The sequence below is a fragment of the Lynx rufus genome, unplaced genomic scaffold (genome assembly GCF_022079265.1).
Source record: "Lynx rufus isolate CCGP_SWC_20201006 ecotype Redwood Valley unplaced genomic scaffold, mLynRuf1.p SCAF_18, whole genome shotgun sequence".
Taxonomy (NCBI): Eukaryota; Metazoa; Chordata; class Mammalia; order Carnivora; family Felidae; genus Lynx; species Lynx rufus.
The window spans coordinates 39,034,930-39,058,187 of record NW_025814832.1 but is presented as its reverse complement, the minus strand read 5'-3'; the positions used below and the strand labels follow the sequence as shown (position 1 = coordinate 39,058,187).

The 23,258-nt window shown below is 55.9% G+C and overlaps 1 protein-coding gene across 1 annotated transcript; it reads left to right on the top strand.

The window, feature by feature from the left end:
- The first annotated feature begins 2,160 nt into the window (after positions 1-2,160).
- On the top strand, positions 2,161-23,120 carry KCNH6 (potassium voltage-gated channel subfamily H member 6). The gene is made up of 13 exons (XM_047081060.1): positions 2,161-2,236; positions 3,056-3,286; positions 8,372-8,533; positions 8,636-8,841; positions 12,258-12,683; positions 13,904-14,303; positions 15,347-15,546; positions 15,730-15,982; positions 19,111-19,304; positions 20,827-20,911; positions 21,476-21,644; positions 22,376-22,556; positions 22,836-23,120. Exons 1-13 carry the CDS (start codon positions 2,161-2,163, stop codon positions 23,118-23,120), a joined length of 2,868 nt encoding a protein of 955 aa, XP_046937016.1.
- The last annotated feature ends 138 nt before the right edge of the window (positions 23,121-23,258 follow it).

Below are 23,258 nucleotides of genomic sequence, written 5' to 3'. Positions count from 1 at the left end.
CTCTAGGGACAAGTTTAGGACAAACTTGAGAAAAGAGAGAGAAGGCCTCTGCTCCTTCCCCTTCTAGCCCTTCTTTCCATTCTGGGTCTACCCACCATGGGGATGCCACATCCAATATATGCCACATCCAAAATAACAGTCCAACTGCATTGGACAGAGGCCCCAAGGAGCTCTTGGAGTGGCTAAAAATCAGTGCCTGTCAGTGATTAGGGGAGCCTTGAGGCAGGTAGTAGCATAGCCAGTAACCAAAGAGAAGTGACACTAGTAGTTGAGGCAACTCAACTACAGTTGAGTTGGTGAAAGGGTGGCCAAAAGATGAGACTGGCTCTCTCTAGATTAAGGATCTGAGCCCAGAAGTCAAGGTTCAGGGGAAAAGAGGGGCTGGGCTGAGATCTCCATGGGCCCAATCTCTGCCCAGGTTACAAGAAGTCTTCTTGAGTTCTGGCTGAGCCCAACAAAGTACTGCTCCAAATCCAGGCTCCATAGCACTCTTGTTTGATGCCTCTGTCACTGCTCTTACTTTGCTGTGCTATGATGTCCTTATTTGTTCCCATTATTAGCTGTTAGCACCGTAATGGCAGGACACCCATCAGGAGTGTGCCCCTGCATAACATCTTTAGGTGGCACAGGCCGTAGAACATAGAAGACTTGGAAACTGTATGAATGAGAAAGCTCTAAGTCCCTCCTCAGAGCTCAGCATCCTGCTCTGAGTTCATGAGAAACAGCCCCACCTTTCCTACACAGTCAGCCTGCACCCCCACACAAGGGGCAGCCAGGACAACTCTGCCTCACTAGGAGGCCACGCTTGCAGCCCTCCCATTCCCCAGCCACAGTGGCCAACAAGGCCCCCATCAGGCATTGTGGCTCTGCGTGGCAAAGGCACACCCAGCCTAGAACTCCAAGCCTCTCATCTGGATTCCAGCGAAAACCTCACTGAGCCTCCTTGTCCATCCTCTCTCCCCCACCCGCCATTGTAAAGTTTCTTTCACTGAAATACTTCCTTTGTGTCTAACTGCTCAAGAACTTGGTTGTCCATCAATTAAATCTAGATGTTCAAAATGGCATCTGAGGGTCTTTATCAATTCACCTTTTGTCCAAACTTCACCCCTCCTATGCCCCAGCTCAGTCCCTTTGCATTGATTCCACCATGGGCCTTTGCCTAAGGTGTATTCCCCATTTGAATGTTTGCCTTTGAAGGCCTGACTCAAAACTGGTCATTGGATACTCTGCAAAGTTCCAAGACCACTGAGATGCTCAGTGAACAGTGATCCCTTTCTCTCTCTCTCCTCTCCAAGAAACCTCTTTCAATAAACCTCACCCCATCCCCATCTGCTCTTCTAGTGTATTCATTTTCAATCAGTACTCAGACACTTTTATCAGTGGTCACTTGCTAATAGGTGGTTTTAAATCTATTCTCCTCCCAAGCAGTGCCTGTATGCTAAGAGCTCTCAGGTCCCTGAAGAAGGTACCTTATTGTGTTATTATTATTATTATTATTTTGTACACCTTCATATGCACTCCAACCTCATTATCCCAGGGCCAGGGCCACGTTAAGCTTGCCACTTAGGAGCTCTGCATGGACACTGGGATTGGGCACTTAGCAAGGTCGTGTTAAGAGGGCTATAATAGCTCCTTCTGCTCCCCCACTCCCCACCTTCTACCTGAAAGACTTGGCCCAGCAACGTCCTGACTGCCCTTCGGTATCGGTATTGGGAGAGGGTCGGAGCGGGGTTGAGGCCATTGGCCAGTGGGACAGGAGCAAAAGAAGCTCCTGAGAGGAGCCCTGACCGCATTCCTGGCTCGGCACTTCTGCCCAGCTCCACCCCTTAGGAGTCAAGGCCCCGCCCCTGCCCCGTCGGGTCCGGGAGAGGTTGCCCCCGCCCCGCGAACTCCGCCCCGCCGCCGCGCTACTTCTTTCAGCACCGCGGCGCGGACAGCTCCGGGGCGGGAGCAGAGGGAGTGAGGTACGGCCGCGGCCGGTCAGGGAGGGCTGTGCAGGGCAGGGGAGGGTAGACGCAGGCGGGCAGGCAGGGCACTGAGCCCCGCGACCCTCCCCGGAGGAGGCACCCACCCGGAACCGGACGCCGCTGAGCCTGAAGACAGACGGAGACGCAGGGAGCCGGGGCACTGGTGGCTCCGGGGAGAGGCCGTGGCCAAAAGATGCCTGTCCGCAGGGGCCACGTCGCGCCCCAAAACACGTACCTGGACACCATCATCCGCAAGTTCGAGGGCCAGAGTGAGTCTGTGCGTTGAGGTGGGGGGAACGATCTGAAGTCCTGGTTCTGTGGCAGGAGTGGCGGGACCCCTTTACTTACTTCAAATGGAGCGGGGCGGGTGGGGGGGAGCGGGGTACTGATGCTGAATGCTCTAATGTCCCCGGACACCTTCTGTTCCAGCGATTTCCACTTGCCTCAATACCACTCTCTCTTTTGAAGCAGGAGGGGCAGACTGCAGCCCCACCCTCCTCCCCTGAGTTGATTTCTTGGTACCCCAAGCGCTGACTTCCCCTTCTATCACTGTCCTTCTTCCTCCTCCTGACACCCCCCACCCTCCCCCACCCCCACACACTTCCTCCAGAAGTTTCCTTGACTCCCTCCTTTTTGCCTCTTGGGTGTAACCACTCTAATCTTTCTAAGAGCTCTCTTCAGGCCTGGGGCCTATCTGGTCACATCCCTACTCCTTCTTCCTGACTCCCTGCGCTGACTCCAGGAAGCCTTGGACCTCTTTCCTCCTTCACTGACCCCATTACTGCCCTGGTCTCCCCACCATCCCCAGGCCTGACTCCCCCTCCCCAACTTCTCTGGTCACTGTTCTGATCCCCTATCCGAACCACCCCCCCCCCTCATTACTTTCAAAGTCCCATGACCTTCCCCCCTTGACTCTAGCCACCTAGGTCTTCCCACCCCCACCAGACCTCACTTCTCCTCTACCTCATTCTGGTCACTCCTCTGCTCCCCCATCTAGACACCCCCTCACCGCTGTCAAGAATCCCTATGATCTTTCCCTCCCTGCTGCCCAATCTTGGTTGCCATGGGCTTCCCACATCCCACCCCAGGTCGGAAGTTCCTGATCGCCAATGCTCAGATGGAGAACTGTGCCATCATTTACTGCAACGACGGCTTCTGTGAACTCTTTGGCTACTCCCGAGTGGAGGTGATGCAGCGACCGTGCACCTGTGACTTCCTCACAGGCCCCAATACCCCACGCAGTGCCATGTCCCGTCTAGCGCAGGCCCTACTGGGGACAGAGGAGTGCAAGGTGGACATCCTCTACTACCGCAAAGATGGTGAGGCTCCCTTGGGCCATGGGTTCTGCAAGGCAGACTCTGTCCTTCTCTTGTTCAGCCAGAGTGGCCAACTGGGAGGCCACTGACCCAGGGACCAAAGGGCTGGGACAAATCCTGTCTCCTCTCTGTTCCTCAGTTTCCTCATCTGCAGGAGAAAGCAATGGGCATTGATTTCAGTGCCTTCTGAGGTCCTTTTCAGAAGCTGGAGACCAGGCTGACTCACTGACTGGTCCTCACCCCAGGCAGGGCCTCCCGCTCCACCATCCCTCCCCCATGTCCCCAGTCTCCTGGCCGCCCACTCTGTCACTGTCAGCCCCAGCTGTCAGGCAGCTGGAACGAAAATTAACCTTTCCTCATCTCCGTCTGCTCTGGGGATTAGGGGAGGAGTCACCCCCTCAAGGCCTCTGTGGGCAGTCAAGGCTTGGGTGCTGCTGACTGGGAAACAGTAGACCCGGCTCACTCAGCCCCAGATCCTTAGAGAGATAGGTCCTGCAGTTTGTCCTGACCCAGAGGTTCATCCAGTTTGGGATGTCACTGCCAGCCCATGCTTACCGCAAGCAGAACAGAACCATGGGGCAGGGGCTGAGAACAGAGCTCTGCAGCCCTTTAAGACCTTCCCCCTAGGACCTCAGAGACAGTGGGCAGGAAGGAAGGGAGAGACGAGTGGAAACTAGGATCCTGAAATTCCCTTGGAAATCATTTGGATTAATGCCCCCCTCAACCTGGTTCTGCATTAGAATTACCTGGGGCATGTTTTCCAAAACACACCTTCCCTAGAGAGAGGCTGACTCAGAGGTGTGAGTTGAGGCCAAAGCAGGTGCATTTGGAAAAATCTCCTGGGCGGTTCTGATGTTCTGCCAAATTTAGGAACCACTGGCTTAGATAAATCCCTTCATTTCATGGATGAAGAAACCAAGGCCCAAGAAAAAAGGAGGGAGTTGCCCAAGATCCTACTGCTGGGATCCAACCTGGGGCCAGAACCAAAGTCTGGATTTTTTTTTACTCGAGATATTTGTTCTCTGTAATACCGAGAGGGGAAAAAGGACCCCAACTGCCTCTACTCCAACCGCAGAACATCTGGAAAAGGCAGGCATGAGGGCCATCTGAGTATAGACAAAGGGCATGTTCCTTTGGATTGGGACTGAAGGGTACTGAGAGCCTGGGTTCCAAGGGCCTGGGGTGTGTATGGAGCATGAATGTAAGTGTGAACATGAGTGTGCATGCGAGTGTGTGTGTGTGTGTGTGTGTGCGTTTAAGGGCTTCCAGAGTGCTTCATGGGCAGATCCTGGCTGTCCCCCTAGCTGTCTACTGCTGCTACCAACCAAACAGATGCAGGGATAGTGATTAGGGGACTAGGAAGAATCTGGCTAACTTTGGTAGCACTCACAGGGTTAATGAAGTCAGAATATTTTTAAAAGCTGTGACCTCACCTCCTCACATCATTTCAGGGAGGAGGTGACAGTCAGGGGAGTGAGAAGGGTCCTCAGGGAACAGGATGGGACCGCAGGAAATGGGGGGAGGGGGAGAGACAACAGTTCCTTGTCTTTGACCCCAGAGCTTTACCTGGGCCCTAGAGTGGTATATAGGCTCTTCTCAGATTCCCGGGGACATCAGATCAGGTCTCTTAGGGTCTCTACAGCACACTGCATGTTCCTGGGCAGGGGGCAAAGATCAAGACCAAGTATCAGCCCTCTGAGATCAGGACTCAGGTTTTCAGAACACTGCTGGCATCCTCCAGCTATCAGAAGAGACCCCAGGACCCAGTCTTGGAGGCTGGCCCTCAGTGAAAATGGAACATTACCACATACCTGATGCCCCCAGTCTACCCCACCCAACCCTAAGCCCTTCTCTGTCCTGTTACCCAAGCCTTTGACTACGTGGACTTGCCCGAGATTGGCCTGAAACCCAGAAAAAAAGAGCTTCTTGGCCTGCATTACCCTAAGGAAACGATGTGGTACCCAGATAACTTATGTTCACCTTATGGTCCAATCTGACCACATGATTCTTTTTTATCATATTCACATATATCCTTTAGTCCTGCTGACTGGCATCCTAATGGTGATTTCTTCCCTACTCAAGTCAATATCTCTTCCTACTCCCTCCCCCTGACTCCAGCGAGGTGGAAAAGGGTCCTGTACAGAACTCTAGCTGGTTTATTTATAATCCTCTTTTCCTCTAAAAGGGTAATCCACTGACAGTTCTCCAAGTCAAAATGAAAGGTCTGTGTCCATTTATCTCCACATTATACAGCTGCACAAAATTGGACTCAAAGAAGCCAGGGCACTTGGCAAAATTATCGCATGAGATAGGGCTCAGAGACCCCTGAGAACCTGGATCTTCCTCCATCTGCCTTTACTAGGAAAAGTAAGAGCCTAACAGATAAGGAGGAATGGGGATGGTCACAAGACTGGAACTAATGAGAGTCTGGAGGGAGGGATGGAGAGCACTACATCTCTCCCACCTCTACCCCTGCCCCCACTGGGCACTTACCAGAGGAGCCCAGCCCTGCCTGCTTTGTCAGGTCCTCTTCCCCACACCAGAGGGTTTCCTAATCTCCAAGCCACACTAGAGGATGCCTGGGGCTCCTCCAGTCCTCAGCTCTCAAGGAGGAGGAGAGGGCAAGGGCTTAGGTTAGAGGCCTCCAATGTTTTCCACATACTTACCCATGAATACCAGAAGCACCAAGCAGGAGGCTGCCCTCACCAGCCACCCTCTTAGTGGCAGCATTCTGTAGCACCAGCTCCTCCCTGAAGGCTCACTGCAACCCTGGGTGGTGTGGGCATAAAGAGATGGGGGTGATAGACAGCAAGGAGACTGTGCAGAACAGGGGCAAGGGCTGGGAGGGGGAGGGGTTGGGACAATGAGAAACTGAAGGAAGGAGCAATCCAAAAGGCAGAGAAGAGCAGAGAGAAGGACTATGAACCAGGGGGCAGACAAATCTGCTGCACTTGGTCAGAGAACAGGTGGGCACTGGGAGGAGCCCTCGGAAGGGACAACAAGGCAGAGACTGTGGCTCCTCCTCCAGCAATGGGACAAGAGCACAGGGACACTGCCATTCCTGGGCACAACTGGGGTGACACACTCACCCACTTCTGGTCGCCCAGACACAGTTACTTGTGAGCAAGGACAGCCTAGGGATGGGGGGAACGGATGCTCTGAACTTGCCAAATCCTCACAGCCTCCTGTCTCTGCCCACCCTACAGGCAGCAAGATTGAAGGCTGGGCATGGGGTGCCACGCACAGCTCCCATGTAGCCCTCACTGCTATGATGGGTCTTTGGTCTGTTCCCAGCCTCAGTTTTCCAAAGATAGCATCAATGGGTCAGTCCAGCCACTTGAAGATGGGGCCTTGACAGCCCCCAGCAGCATAGAGAGCCTGGAGGCCTTGATCCTCTGCCCAGTGCTGCCTTCTCTCTGCCCTCTGCCAGGCAAAATCTCTGTAGTGCCAGAGAGCAAAGAGACAATCTGGCCTTGGGGGGAGTGTCTCAGACCACCGGCCAAGGAGACTTCCTGGCTAGGTCCCTGTGTCCAAGCCCCTCCATGTCCCCGGCTGACAAGAGTACCCAGTTCTGGTCTGGGCCGCAGAGCCTAGAGCACTGTGAGCCCAGGAGTGGTCACAGAGGCAGGTGGGTGGCCTCTCCTCGGTGTGGATGTCTCCCCCGGGGCCCAGTGCAGCAGCTGGCAGATGGCTGCTTGGTGCCTGGGAGTCCGGGAATCTGATCCAGGAGATTCCTGCTCCCGGAGAGGAAGGTGGGAGGGAGGATGAGGGCGGCTCGGCTGCACTGATAGTAGAGGAGGCGCTTTGGGGGATGAGCGATTCTAACGGACCCCAAAGTAGCAATGTTCCTGCCAACCGGCCTCCCACCCACTCACATTTACACATTCTTTTATTCACTCACTCAACAAACAATACCTGGGACAGGTGCTGACCCCTCAAAAATGAGACAGATGCAAACCTGCCCTTGAAGGGATGGCAGCTCCGCCTTCTGATTTGCATATTTACTTGAGGCCCCTGCCCCTTAGTATCTTGCCCTTTGGGCCTGATACCCACCAACAGTTTGAGCTCAGGGACATGGGACCACTGGGTACCATGGAGAGGGGGCTTATGGGACATCCACCTACCCACTCAGCCCATAGGCTGGGCTCTGGGGGTGTGTGGCTGACTTAGCTTTGATTTGTCCCACCCACCTATGTGGATGGGAGACCCCGAAGCTAAGAAAGAGGAACAGTGGTCAATGGCTAGGTCTAAGCTGCCCAAGAGGGCGGGAGAGTGGGTCCTGGTCTGCCCCCACCCTGCCATCTCTCTCCCTCTCCAGACCCCAGGTCACTGCCCTGCCTGCTCCCCAGTCCCAGCATCTCTGCCTAGGGACCCCGAGTGCCTTTGGGTCCTGGGGCAGCAGCCTGGCCTTCACTCCAGTGTCCTCATCCTGGACCAGTCCCTTCCCTTGCCCCAGCCGTTGTGTGCTGAGAGCTGTTGTGTGCTTGGAACCCCACTCCATGTCCCCTTCCAGCACCAGCCAGTCAGTTTCTCAGAACCCCAGGCTCTGCAGAATGGGGGTCTATATCTGCCCCCTGAGGACCCACTAGCCACCACTATGGATCTTGAGGCCTAAAGTGCCAACTGACTCAGGACACAGCACTTAGTGTGTTCTCAACAGTGAGTTCCTTCCAGCAAGGGGCGTGGGCGGCATCTTTGTGGGACAGGAGTATGGGAGCTGAACCCAGGGTCGGCCAGAGCTACATGGGGGTAGAATGCCCGACCTCACCTCCCCACTTAATCCACCCCATCTGCTCAGCTTTAATTACAACAGAAGCAAACCTCAAGGTTAAGCCCTGAGCTGAGGGCTGAGTGTGGACTTGGGCCCGATGCTACATTATCTCCTAATGAGCAGCTAAGCTGCTCTCCCCACCTCTGGCCTGTGGGTAGGACACCTGCTAGACAGCATCACCAACCCTCTGCCCAATAGTCCAGGCCTCCTCACCCCGTGGCTGCCTTGACCTCAACCCAGCCCCCTCCCTGGCTTCCCCTGGCCAGGTTACTGCCGGAGAAGATCCTTTCTGTGACCCCTCCCAATGGTGTTTGCAGCCTCCAGCTTCCGATGCCTGGTGGATGTGGTACCTGTGAAGAACGAGGATGGAGCCGTTATCATGTTCATCCTCAACTTCGAGGATCTGGCCCAGCTCCTGGCCAAGAGTGAGCGCCGCAGCCTGTCCCAGTGCCTGCTGTCCCAGAGCTTCCTGGGCTCCGGTAAGGTGGGGTGCAGGTAGTGGTGGGAGGGGTGAATGGGGGCCCCCAGTGGGGCAGCTGGTCCCCTGGCCTGGGCTGCTCTGACCCTGGGCCTGGTTTCAGAGGGCTCTCATGGCAGGCCAGGTGCACAGGGTCCTGGCACAGGCAGGGTCAAGTACAGGACCATCAGCCAGATCCCGCAGTTCACGCTCAACTTTGTGGAGTTCAACCTGGAGAAGCACCGCTCGGGCTCCACGACGGAGATTGAGATCATCGCACCACACAAGGTGGTGGAGCGGACCCAGAACGTCACCGAGAAGGTCACCCAGGTGCGGGCCACAGGGCAGGGTGGGCGGGGCTGTGTTTGGCCTTGAAGGTCCCTTCTCAGGCTTGGGGTCTGGGCTCCTCTGGGGCTGGGAGTGGCAGAGGCAGTCAGCTTGGCCAGTCCCCAGGGGTCTGGTCTGAGCCCCAGGCCTCCTGTCCTGCTGGGGTCTGATTTCTTAGACCTAAAGGCCTACCCTGAGGCCACCATCCAGGTGGTGGAGCATGAGGAGGTCAGAGTCAGCAGGGCCTGTGAATAGTGCCACATCTTAGGTCTGGAGGAGCCTGGGATGGGGGAATACACAGGCCGCCATGGGGGCCTGCCCAAGGCTCTGCCAGTCACAGAGAAGGAGAAGCGGAGAGAAGTGTCAGCGCCACTCTGAGAGGGAAAGAGGAGGAAGGATGGAGGGAGGCCCCAGCCCTGCTCCTGCCCCTGTTCCCCCACCTCCCAACACACAGCAGGAGCCTCCTACAATCCAAGCAGAGGGGAGATGGCCCTGGAATCTTTAGCTCTCTTTGAGCAGCTTCCTGGAGATCAGGCCCTGAATGCCTCCCTCCCCTTCGACCCCTCCTTGGCCAGCCCAAGGCAAACCTCCCTGGGTTCTCTGTTTCAGCTGACCCCCATGTCCCTTTGCATGGGGCCTGAGGCTCCAATCCCCACCTAACCATCCTAGAGGGAAATGCAAAAGCCCTGCCTGAGGTTCAGATGACCAGAGTCCTGACACTGACTTGCTGTGTGACCTTGGACAAGGGACCTTGTGCCCTGTCTGGGTCCCAGAGCTCTCATGTGCAGAGAATTGGACCTTTTGACATTCTTTTGACATTGAGTAGTACAGTCCCCAGGAGGCATCAAGAGGGGCTAGGCCAGGGCTGAGCAAGGAAGTGTAGGTCATGGGGGGCAGGGAGGGCCTGCACCCAAATTTCTGGGAGGCTTTGGCTTCACGAGGGATGGGAGCAGTTCTTTTTCCTCCCTGCCCCCTTTTGCCTGAATCACAGCCTGTGAGGGAGCAGGTGGGATGGAAACTCCCTGTGACCCAGCCCCTCCCCACACTCAGAACCCTGGAGAAGGAAGTACCACAGCTGCAGGGCCAGGCCCGCAGAGGTCAGGCAGGGTGGCCCAGTGGCCCAACCATGAGGGACTCCACCTGGCCACTCACCTCAGGGCTCTCAAGTTGGCACAGGGGTTATGGGGGCTGGTAGACTGGAGAGCCGCCCATGAAGACTGACAGGCCTGGCTGGGGACTGTGGTCCCTGCCCCACCCAACCCACTGCTCCCATCCTGCCCCCCCCCACCCCGCCCCAACTAGTCTTGGCTTTACTCACTCCCCTATATGGGCCCTAAGGTGGGAGAGGCGTCTGACAGAGCTCAGGGGAGGGAGCTGGCAGGGACCCAGAGCAGAAGAGTCACTCTGGCCTCAACCAGGGCTCAGAGGGCTGGGACCTCATACCTGAGTTCCTACATCCTGAGGACCCTGCAGCTCTGGGCAACACTGGGAACTGTCCTCATGCTGGCTTCAGAGGCAGTGGGGAAGTATGGAGTCTGTGTGATGGGGGGATGACCCCTCTGTCTGGGGGCCTAAGGAAGTGGACATACTCTTGTCACCCACCCCCGACCTTCTGAATCTGTGCTGCCTTGGGACAAGCCCTATGCTTTGCTGTTCCGTCTTGGTGTGGTCTTCTGCTCAAGACCCAGGGAAGGAGAGGAGTGGCTTAACGACCCAAGCTCTCAATGCTCATTCAGCTCAGTTGACTGAGGTCATTCCCTTCAGCTGAGCCTCCATGTGGACTAAGAGAGCATATAAGATGGCCTATTGTTCAGTGGAGAATAGCTGTGTGTTCAGGGGTGTTTACAGGGGACAAAGGGAAAAATCAAGAAAGAAGGTGAGAGGAGGCTTCCTGAGAGGCAGAATAGGAGCTCAGGCCTGAAGGCGGAGCAGAGGGTCACTGTAGGGTGGGGACACTGTGAGACCCCTTCTAGGGATTTAGATGGCTAATCAGGAACCCACAGGGTGAAAACAGCCCTTTGATGGATCTTCCTTATGGTGACATCATCTGTTAATTGGGCTCGTTTGCAAGGTCAGAACCTTATATTGCAGATTTTCTCAAACCAGAGCCATCTGCCAGTGCCTATCCAGCGGTGGTGGAGGGGTCAGTGGGACACCCCTCAGGTTCCATCCTTGTTGGGGCAGTGCCTGACACAGGAGGAGCAGGGAGGAAGAATCCTCATAGATCAGCACGTGCCTTGGAGATGTGCCATCTCATTTAATCACGATACTAAGGAGTTGGTTGTCCTTTGCTATCCATTTTGCTGATGAGGGAACTAAGGCACATAGAGGCCATAAAATTTGCCCTGAGACTTAGAGCAATGTCAGACCTGAGATCAACCTGGGAGGCCTGGCTTCAAAACGCATGCCCTTCTTGATGCCCCAGCTGTTTCTTGTGATGGGTAGCTGGGTAGAGCTTGGGTCTGTTGGGCTGGGCCTGGTGACCCTACGTTGACCGTAAGCTCGAGGCAGGGTTGGGAGGGGCAGAGCAGAGGGGGATCAGCTGAAAGTAATGATCAAAACCCTCTTGGGGGAGGCTGGGTGGCTCTGTTGCTTGAGTGTCCAACTCTTGATTTCTGCTCGGGTCATGGTCCCAGGGTTGTGGGGTCAAGCCCTGCGTTGAGCATGGAGTTTGCTTGGGATTCTCTCTCTCTTTGCCCTTCTCCTCTGCTCATGCTCTCTCTCTCTCTCTCTCTCTCTCACTCTCTCTCTCTCTCTCATACAAACCCCCCTTGGACATGCGCAAAATAGTCGGACCTCCCTGGTGCCCAGGAACTGTCAAAGGCTCAGATTAGCTACACGCCCCCAAGTTTGACTCTTTCCATGAAGGCTTTGCAAGTGGGCCCCAAGGAGGGCCCTCGCTGGTCTAGGCTCCACAAGGTCTTCAGGAATGAAGAGGCTATTCTGGGAGTGACTTGTTCCCATCAGGAATCTTGGCCACTGGGAACCTCCCAAACCCACCAAAGAGGATCGGACCCCCAGCTACCCCCTCAATTTAGGCTCTTCTCTGGAACATGACCACAAATGACCCTGAGCCTAAATCCCCCTCCCTCCCCTCACCCCTCCCCTAGCCCTGTCTCCACTCGAGGATGGCTGTTTGTGAGGGAATTGGTGAGCTTTGAACCTGGGGTCACTATGCAACAGAGCTGCACCCCTCCTCTTGTAGCCCACTTCCTCCCAATACACCTGTCCCCTTATGAGTTTGCCTCATACACACTCTATCCCATCTTTGCTTCATCCCCTCTGTCCTCCACAGCCCTCTTCACCTACCCTCTCCTACAGCCTCCTTCCCAGGCCTCACCCCTAAGTCTTCATCCCTCCCAGGCCTGTCTCACTAGCAGTGGACACCCTGCTGACTGCCCTATGGCCCCCACCCCCAGGTTCTGTCCCTGGGCGCGGACGTGCTGCCGGAGTACAAGCTGCAGGCGCCACGCATCCACCGCGGGACCCTCCTGCACTATAGCCCCTTCAAGGCCGTGTGGGACTGGCTCATCCTGCTGCTGGTCATCTACACAGCCATCTTCACGCCCTACTCGGCCGCTTTCCTGCTCAGCGACCAGGATGAATCTCAACGCATGGACTGTGGCTACACCTGCAGTCCACTCACAGTGGTGGACCTCATCGTAGACATCATGTTCGTTGTGGACATTGTCATCAACTTCCGCACCACCTACGTCAACACCAATGACGAGGTGGTCAGCCACCCTCGCCGCATTGCCATCCACTACTTCAAGGGCTGGTTCCTCATTGACATGGTGGCTGCCATCCCATTTGACCTTCTCATCTTCCGCACCGGCTCTGATGAGGTGAGCAAACCCCATTCAGGCCATCTGCTGTGGCCATCCCCTGTGCCCCAGCCCTCGGGCCTCCCAGCCCCACAGCCCTGGCATGAGAGTATCTGGTATGGGGTGCCTTCGCCAAAGCAGGTGGAGGTGGGAAGGCGGCCTGGGACATGTGTCATCTCCCAGCCCTGGAGAACGACCAACCAATGCTGTGCCCTAGGCCTGGATGCCCTCCCTATGCTCCAGAATTCTGCCCCTTCTGGGATGGGCAGCCACCCCGCATGCCCTCATGCTGGCTTCTACTCACCCTGGAGTTGGAAAGGGAAGCTGTGGGCTGCTCGCACAAGGCAGCCTGACCCCCCTCTCACCCCCTGACCCTCCACTATGCCCACTGGCTCCCCATAGCTGACATGAAGGTATTTGCAGGCTCTTATTTGCAAGCTCTTCTCATAGCTCCTAGTCCCCCCTTTTGCCCCACCTCCTTGGAATGAACTTCCCATTCTGTTCCAGTCACCCCCCACCAACAGCCTGTCCAGCTGGAGTAGAGGTATCCATCATGACTCCCTGCTCCCACACCCACCCTTTACCAGCCTCACCTGCCAGTCTCACCCTTCCACACAGAAGCCAGGACCAGTTCAAGATCACTCATCTGACACTGTCTGCAGAACATTCCGTGGCTCCCCAATGGCTTGGAATAAAACTAAGCTCATTTGGGACCTTGAGGCCCGTGGGAGCAGCCCGTGCACACCTTCCAGGCTCATTCCTCATCACTCCACCATCTTCTGCTATGCACTCCAGGCACCAGCACTGCACTTGGTTTTCCATGTGGGCTGTGCCATTTCACACCCCCATGCCTTGCTTGGCTCATTCTGTTCCCTGTGCCTAGAATGCCTTTCACTCTCCCTCCTGTCCGCCTGCAGACTCAGCCTCATCACTCAAGATTTAGCTCATGTGTCACCTCCTCTATGAAGCCTCCCCTGCCCTGCACCTGCAGAATTGATCTCCCTTTTCTCTGCACTCCCCTGGACTTCTGTCCTAGCAACTATAACACTGTTTTGAGCTTTAGGCTGAATGCTCCCTAAGGTCCTGCACTGTGATTCACCGGCCAAGAGCCCAGAGCAGGTTCTCCATAAGTGTTTGTTGAATGACTGTGTGACCATATGCCCAAGTAAACAAGCGTGGCCCTAAGTGCAGCCTTTCAAGGGCTGACTCTTGGCCCCATGACCCCCTTCCTGTCCCTCCAGACCACAACCCTGATCGGGCTGCTGAAAACGGCGAGGTTGCTGCGGCTGGTGCGTGTGGCACGGAAGCTGGACCGCTACTCTGAGTATGGAGCGGCCGTGCTTTTCCTGCTCATGTGCACCTTCGCACTCATTGCACACTGGCTCGCCTGCATCTGGTATGCCATCGGCAACGTGGAGCGGCCCTACCTGGAGCCCAAGATCGGCTGGCTGGACAGCCTGGGCGCCCAGCTTGGCAAGCGCTACAACGGCAGCGACCCGGCCTCTGGCCCCTCAGTGCAGGACAAGTATGTCACGGCCCTGTACTTCACCTTCAGCAGCCTTACCAGCGTGGGCTTCGGCAATGTCTCCCCCAACACCAACTCTGAGAAGGTCTTCTCTATCTGCGTCATGCTCATCGGCTGTGAGTGGCCCCTCATGCCTGGGCCTGACCCATGGCATTCAAGTTTCAGTTTTGTAATGAGCCATAATACAGTAACATTGGGTGCAATGGGCAAATACTAAGCACAGAGCACAGTGAAATTTTGCATAGGTGCCCCTACCATGCATGAAACTTAACACCCTTACAAGGCCTTGCTATGTGCCAGGGACCAGGACCAGCTTACATGATTTGCAGGGCCCAGAACAAAATGAAAATGTAGGGCCGTTTATTTAAAAAGTCTTAAAGACTTCAAGAATGGTGACAGCAGAGCATGGAACCGAGCAGGGCCCTTCTTAGCACAGGTCACACACCGGGAAGCCAGCTGCCCTGTCAGGCACTTTTCTAAGTGCCTATCAAAGGTGCACATTTTGTTTTCATCACTAGCCTATGGGGGCTATATTACAGGCCCAGTTTACAGACCAAGAACCTGAAGGTCCTAACTTTCCAGGGGTTACACAGAGACCCAATTTCATCCCAGGGGGCCAGCTCCTCTGGCTGTGTATGTTCCCAGGCTCTGCACTGTGTTGCCTGCTTCCTAAGACACTGGGTCTAGGAACACAAGAGGCAGTGTGGAAGTTTACACGTAGATTAAGTTGTCATGTTCAGAGTATTTAGAGATGTGAAAGCCCAGAGAAACAAAAACAACGAGAAAAAAAAATGGGTGAAAACAGAGACCAAGAGTTTTCCCTTTATTATGCTTTTCTACAACCTGAAGGAGAAAACAAATCTGCACTAAAAAAAAAAAAAAAAAAAAAATCATTGCCCTAGTTCTCAGGAGTTTGGCCTCTGGGCCCAGCAAGATGCCAAGAGACACAGGACAGAGGGAGGACGGCAGGAAGCCCGGGGCCTTTGTCCCTCATGTGCCCTGGCGCTGTTTTGGGCACTTCTGACTTGGCCCTAGACAGAGGGGCCCCTGATCAGAGGACTCCTAGGGAGAAGGAGGTGTGGAGCATGCCCCGGGGTGCGATGGCCTGGTGGGGGTGTGGAGGAGCTCATTCCCTGCACCCCCCGCTGCCTCACTCCAGCCCTCATGTACGCCAGCATCTTTGGCAACGTGTCTGCCATCATCCAGCGTCTGTACTCCGGCACTGCCCGCTACCACACGCAGATGCTGCGAGTCAAGGAGTTCATCCGCTTCCACCAGATCCCCAACCCGCTGCGGCAGCGCCTGGAAGAGTACTTCCAGCACGCCTGGTCCTACACCAACGGCATTGACATGAACGCGGTGAGAGCCCGCCGCCCTGCCTCGGGTGGGGCAGGCGATCCAGCTCCAGTCCCAGCTCTGGCTAAGTGTCCCACGGGAGGCCAAGGGCCCGCGGGCACAGGGCGTCCCCAGACCCCTCCCCACCCCGTTCCCCCAGCCCCAAGCCCAGCTGCACTACCCTGGACGCGGCCGCCCCCCTCGCAGGTGCTGAAGGGCTTCCCTGAGTGCCTGCAGGCCGACATCTGCCTGCACCTGCACCGCGCGCTGCTGCAGCACTGCCCAGCCTTCCGCGGCGCCAGCAAGGGCTGCCTGCGCGCGCTGGCGGTCAAGTTCAAGACCACGCACGCACCGCCTGGGGACACGCTGGTGCACCTCGGCGATGTGCTCTCCACGCTCTACTTCATCTCCCGAGGTTCCATCGAGATCTTGCGTGACGACGTGGTCGTGGCCATCCTAGGTGGGTCAGGCAGGAAGGGCCAGACCGGTAGGGTGGGTGTAGGGGAACTAGCCGTCTCCTGCCTGGACTACTCCGTTCCTAATGATGATGGTGGCACCTTTTGCCGGCCTGCCATGTAAGCATGAGCAACAGAGAGCTTTACGCCCAGCTCACCGGATCCTTAAAACAAACCCCTACCATAAGTTCCATTTTCCTGATAGGGGAGCAGAGGCTCAGAGAGGTCATATTGGCAAGTGGCCAAACAGGGATTCAAGGGCTATGCGTCTAACTCCGAAGTCCAGGAAGGCTCTTACCTTCTTCCACTTTTGGGGAGCTCAGTGTGAGAGGGCAAAGGTTTGGCTTGGGTGGAGGGAGGACCCCAAGCTCATTCACTGCAGCTACAGGGACAGCTGGACACTTTGCAGGAATGAGATGAGCATTGGACAGGGGACAGATTTGGGGCCCACACGGCCTCTGCCACTTACCAACCATGTGACCTTGGGCAGGTTACTTCACCTCTCTGAGATGATTCTCATCTTCCTTGCCTTCTCCCTGATGTTAGCCCACCCCAAGACCCTGATCAGGATGTCAGCCTCTCCCTCCTTTGGTCTCTGTGGCTGGGCTCTCCTCCAACCCCACTGGACAGCACCCCCCCTCCCCGCCCAGTTCCTCTGTTTAGTCCTCTCCCTTTGGCCTGCCCTCGACTAGTGTTCACCAAGTGCGGGCTCTGCTTTCTTTTCTTCACCCTCCACCCTCTCCTGAACTACCTCTTTGCTCCCATGCTCTCAGCCTCATATATGCCATAGGCCCCCAGAGCTCTGTTCTGACCCCAATCTCTCCTTAGAACAGAATATTCCATTCCTTCCTGGGTAAAGCCACCCTATATTCCATAGACAGACCAAACAACATGTCTCAGTCTGAAATCATTATCTTTCCCCAGAAGCTGCTCCTGCAGAATCTCCATCACTGTTGAACCATCCATTGCTGGGGCTAGAGACCTGGGAGTCAACCAAGGGAGCACTCTTCTCCTTTCCTGCCCCACCCCCACCATGCAGGCAGCCACAGACTCCTGTTTGTTCCCCTCATTAATACCTCTGTGTCCTACACCTGTCTCCCACACCACACCTGTCTCCTTGTCCCTGCCTGGCTCCAGCCCTCACCATGTCCTTCCTTTTCCTGTGTCCCTGAATCTGGACTACACCCATAGCTCATCTTCAATCTTCTGCCAGTGACCTGAAATTCACATCTGCGCATACTCCTCCCCTGCTCAAAATCTTCCATGGCTCCCCGTGACCCCTAAGACCCATATAAACCCCTGATGACAGCATGCATAGTCCTCCCCAGTCTGGCCACCCTAAATCCTGCCACCCTCCCCCGGTACTTCACGCTCCAGCCATACAAACTACTTCTAGTTCTCTACTGCCGTCCCTGTCACACCTCCCTGCCTTTGCACGTGCTGCCACTCTGCCTGGAACACCTGCCTGGAAGACCCCAGTCATCCTTCAAGGCTGGGCTCAAGACAGGGGTTCCTCTGTGAGACCTTCCCTCACTTCCAGCCTACCTTAGAAGTTTCATCCACATGAGAAGGACAATAATTCTATTTAATAATTAAGAAGCCAGTCCATTTTAAGTTTCAGTTAGAGACCTGAAATCCTCTTATTTTGTCCTGAGTGGAAATGAACATTAGATCATAATCCTTCATCTACTGGATAACCATCATTTTATAATGTTGCCCAGATTTTGTGCTCATGGGTTTCATATGTGACTCTGGTGAGTCCCTTCCCTCTCTGGGCCTCAGTCCCCCTCCTCTGTGAATGACCTTTGATCCTGTTCTCGTGGGCAACAGGTCTTGGTTTCCATCCATCATTGTCCATGCAAACCATTAGCGCTTCTGGTTGGTATCGCCAGGCTGAGGGGCTGGACTTTCCTGTGGGGGAGTGGACGTCAAAGCAATCATGGTCCCTGGTACCCCGGCCCTAGGCTCTCTGCCAGCCAGCTCTGACCACACAGCTGTTTCTTCTGCTCTGATGGCCTTCCTGCTGGGGGCCCAGCCAGCCTCATCGTCACGACCCAGCCCCCACTTCACTTCCTCTGTACGCCCCTCCTCCTTGCCCCTACCACTCCTGGTAGCCCCTCCCCCCTCCTCAGCCCCTTACTTCTTGGTTCTCCCTGTTCTAAGTCTCTATAGATCATCTGTAAGCTAATTGGTTGCTTATGTGCCTGCCTTGTAGGGATTTGGGGCTCCTTGTGGGTGGGACAGCATCTTATTCATGCCCATTCACTGTGGCCAGCACAGTGGCCCTGACACCAGGAGGGCCCAATATCTTTGCCACATGCCCCAAGTATCACCAGCCTATGTCTACCCTGGGACATCCGTCTGTCCCAATGCGTTGTATCAATCTGCCTGGTGCCTCTTGCTATTTGAGGCATTTTCTCAAGCATCACGTCTGTGCCTCTGGACAGTCCAGTGGGGCAAGACAGATACAGTTATACTTATTTTAGAGATAAGAACACTGGGGTCCAGAAAGGGGAAGTGACTTTCTCAGGTGTGCTCTGCCAGGGCCATGCTGGTTATGTGGCCCCACAGTAGGGAGTGGGAACACAAAGAGACAGAGGCCTCAGGCCTTGCCCTGGGGGAGCTGGGTGCCCCTGGCCCTGGGTTCCCTGCCCTCTTGCAGTACCACCAGGCTGAGGAGAGAGGAAAAGTTTGAGCAGGGACCTTTAGTGTCTCTTTCTGCCCACTGTCTCCTGGAGTTGGGGAGCAGGGGGGTGGATAGGGGCAGTGCCACAAACCATGGAAAATAGGAGGGGGACTCTGACAGAGGGTGGTCCTGAGAGGTCAGAAGATTGAGGCAAGGGACCCACATGTTGGGAGGGTATGTGGCCTCTGCAGAGCTCAGAGAACAAAGGAAAGGCAGCTTTTGCATCCAACTCCCACCCCCTGACCCCCGGCCAGCACATCCAACCTTGTCCCTAGAGCTTGATCCCTGAGCACCAAGCCAAAGCCTGGCAGGATCCCTGAGGTTGGGGGTGGGGTGGGGTGGGGTGGGGTGGGGAGGAGTTCACGGCCAAGGGGCCCTCAGGGAGGCTCTTCAGAAGAGAGCTTGGAGCCAGACCCTGGAGAGACCCCCTGCCCCTCTGGCTGGCAGGAAAGAACGACATCTTTGGGGAGCCCATTAGCCTTCATGCCCGGCCTGGCAAGTCCAGTGCAGATGTGCGGGCCCTGACCTACTGTGACCTGCACAAGATCCAGCGGGCAGACCTGCTGGAGGTGCTGGACATGTACCCTGCGTTTGCAGACAGCTTCTGGAGTAAGCTGGAAGTCACCTTCAACCTGCGGGACGTGAGTCTGGGCTGGGTGGGCCAGGGTGGGTAGGGGTCCTCGGCCAGCTGGTAATGGGGAGTGGAGGCTGCTGAGCACTTGGCCTGCCTGGCCGGAGGGAACCCATCTGACCACCTCCCTTCCTTTCAACCCCATCCTGCGTCCTTCACCGCAATTTCTTCTGTGCCTGCCACGGCCAACATAATGCTAATTATGATGATAGCTACCAATTATCAAGCGCCAACCCCATGCTAAGCACTGGGCTTCTTGTACATGATCTCTTTTAGTCTTCACCTTGCACTTAGTGTTATTTTCCCCACTTTCCAGATGAGAAAACTAAGGGTCAGAGAGGATGACAAATTGACCAAAGCCATACCACCACATAGTCAATGGCAGAGCCAAAATGTAGACTCAAGTTTGTGCGACTCCACAACCCAGGCACCCCATGGCACCAAGCTGGAGGAAGGGGTGTCTGCCATCCCTAGGTCCCAGGCGTGTAAACAAGTGGTAGAGCCTCTCCTCCTAAGCTTATCACTCAGTGGAGAAGATTATAACAACTCAGAGAAAATAAAGAGTTGCGTAAATACCAAGGAAGTCACGAGGGTGTGTGGGGAGACCAAATGTCTGTGGAGCTCAGGGTTACCAAGGAGTGGGACAGCCGGTAAACTGGAGTGCCCGGACGTGACTGTATGGAGGAGGGGGTTTGGAGTCAGCTAGTGGGAAGGAGGGGGCTGTTGTGCCTGGCGGGGGCAACAGTGGCGGAGGCCCCCTGGAGCTGCGCCTCCCACCCCCAGCCTCAGGAGGAGGGGCTCTGCTGGCTCAGGCCCCATGCACAGCATCTGGAGGATGATGCCGAGGCAGGTTTTCTTGCCATGGACAGCCTTCCTCACCCTGTCCCTTCTGCTAGTCTCCCCTCCCCCAGCCTCTCTTCTTCCCACCTGATCTGGTCTAGGGGACATCTTGTAAGGATGCTGCCTTGGGGGCCCTAGCCACTCGGAGCCATCAGGTGGCCCGAGTGCTCAGTGGCCGGACACCGGGCAAGAGGGATGTGGTCTCCATGGCCTGGGACATCTGTTGCCCCTGGGCATCCCACCCCTAAGTCTCATGGTGCCAAGAGGGTGGTCTGCCAAGCGTGCTGTTGAGGGTACCTCCTGGATGGATTGGGGATTCCAGACCCAGTCTCCTTGGAGGGAACTCCCCAGTAGCCCAAGCTGAGGACAGCAGCATCAGGGCATTCAGGAAAGGAAGGACTGCAAGAACACCTCCTCTGTATGCCCCCACCCCCAAATCTTGCTGCTCAAGGCAGCCTCTTCCAAGACTCTGTAGGGGCATCTGCTCATCTCCAAGCCTCTGTTTGTCTCCTGCCCACCCACGCAGGAGAGAACCTGTAGGAAGCTGCCTGGAGCCTCAGGGGGAACCCGGCCACCTGTCACCGCTTTCTCACCTAGTTGTCGCAAGGGCCTCAGGAGGGGGTGCAGGGGAGAACAAAGAGGCCTTGTCCCAGCTTTGGTACCTGTTACTTGATGCTCTTGTTCCCCACAAGGCAGGCGGGGGTCTCCAGTCATCACCCCAACCAGCTCCAGGCAGCCAGGACCACCAAGGCTTCTTCCTCAGTGACAACCAGTCAGGTGAGCAAAGCCATCTGCCACCAGTGTCTGCCTCGCCCCAGCCTGAAGCCCCTGCCCAGCCTCCTTCCCCTTTTCATGTCCTTCCCAATTTGCCTCATCTTGGGAGAGGTCTCCCCAGCCCCTTGATGAGAGGAGAGGGGCTCCCTCTCTAGGCTCAGTGATAGAGGCCCTTGTCTCCTTCCTCCCCCTGGGTCCTCAGAGCCTGAATGGGGGCTGTCCCCCAGGGTGGATACAGGCCAGCCCAATGAGGTTTCACATAGAAGCTCCAGGGGACTCGCTGGACTGCAGCTCCTTGGACAGTGAGGCCAGGGCTAGAATGTCCCCACCCAGCCAGCCCCCCCTCCCCCAAGCTGGGGTTCCAGCCCCCTTCCCAGGGCTACAGCCTCCTGGAACCTGGAAGTCCGACCTCTGTGGGGACAGGACCTTGTACTCCAGGGCACTCAGGTAAAGAGATCCACTTCTCCTAACCTGTGTTCCCAGGACAGGTAGGGGAAGAAGATGGGCTCTGGTCAGGTCTGCGGAATCAGTTAGACGGAAGCTCACTCTTCCCTTTCCCTCCTGTAGCTGCAGCCCCTTCTCTGAGCATCTCAGATGCATCTGGCCTCTGGCCTGAATTGCTGCATCAAATGCCCCCAAGGCCAAGGGACAGCCCCCCAAACCCTCAGGGAGACCCAGACTGCTGGCCTCGGGAGCTAGGCTCCAGGCTGGAGCAGCTTCAGGCCCAGATGAACAGGTGAGTGCCCTTTGGGACCAGGATGGGGGTGGCTGCAGAGAACACAGCCAGCAGTGGGCTAGGCACGAGTGCCCCCTCTTGGTGGCTCAGGGACATCACACTGAGTGCCCTGCGGGTTTTAGAATGGCTAGCCCTGTTTAGTTGCAGGCCTCCCCATCCCTAAGTCACTAAGCCTGGTTCCTTGGATGGCTTGTCCTAGCAAACCGCAGAACAGGCAAGGAAGCCTTCTTAGAATAGGGGAATAACCTGGTACAGAAACAAATTCCATAGTCCCTTGGAGAGGGCACGTGGCCTGCGGATGGCAGGACCGTGGTGGTAGAGTGAGGGCTTGGGCAGTATGGTCCTGAACTCCAAACCTGGCTCTGCAACTTACCAGCAAGAGTGTGGACAAGTTACTTAAGCACTCTGAGCCTCCATCTGCCTTTTCATGAAATGGGGATAGTCAAAATACCCATATCAAAGCTTCCTTATGAGGACAAAATGATGTGTGCACAGTGCCTGGTCACTGTCATTATTGAAGTCAGGGACGTGCTAAGGGAAATTTCAGCAGGGCCTGTGGAGTGTACCAGGGAAATAGTTTCAGGTAGGTCCCAGGGTGCCATTCCATCCAGCAGGAATGGCATGCAGGCTACAAAATCCAGAGCTGCTCTCGGGACCTGAACAGCTCTCCCTTGTCTTGACCCTGACCCTGACCCTGACCCTGACCCTGACTGTGGGGTTCTGTCTGGCAGGTTGGAGTCCCGCATGTCCTCAGACCTCAGCCGCATCCTACAGCTCCTTCAGCAGCCCCTGCCCCAGGGCCACACTGGCTACATTCTAGGAGCCTCCAATGACTTGGCCTTGTTTCCCGTGGCCTCAACCACTCAGAGTCCGGGAACTAGGCTGCCCCAGGGTGGTCTGCCCCCTGCACAGGTGAGCAAGTGAAGGGATTCCCCAGGGCCTTTCCTGGAGACAACTACACATCTTCTTCTCACTGTGACATCAGGCCCACGGCCTCTGTGCTCTGAGAGCAGCCATGGGTTCTGCTGTCCTCTTTTATGTTTTGAGTCACAGTCAAGGAGCCTGGACAGGTGGTGGAAAAGCCCAGATTGTGACTATAGACCCCACAGCTGGGGCAAGGGCAATGGGACCCAGCTTCTGCCGGTTCCCATCCCTGAAGCTGGTGTCCTCCCCCTCTCTTGCCCTTCCCAGGTCCCAGGCTGTGGTGACTTGAACAAGTGTAGGCTGAAGCGAAAGAACTCCTCCTCCGAGGTGCCTCCCCTGGTCATGGCAACAGACAAAATTCTCACACTGTCCCTGGAACAGGAGCAGCCTGAGGGGCTTCTGTCACCCCTAGCCTCACCTCTGCATCCCCTGGAGGTACAGGGACTCATCTGTGGTCCCCGTTTTCCCTCCCTTCCCGAACGCCTTGGCCCCGTCCCTAAGCAGCTGGAGTTTCAGAGACATGGCTCAGATCCTGGGTTGGCCAGGAGTTAGAGCCACTGAACCCCAAGATAGAGATAATATGAGGGGATTGAAGGTGGGTGAAAGTTAAGGATTTAGGGGAGGCAGACAGCTGCCAAATTGGCCTCTGAAAACCATTCATTCTTCTAGTATAGCTACAAACTGCCAACC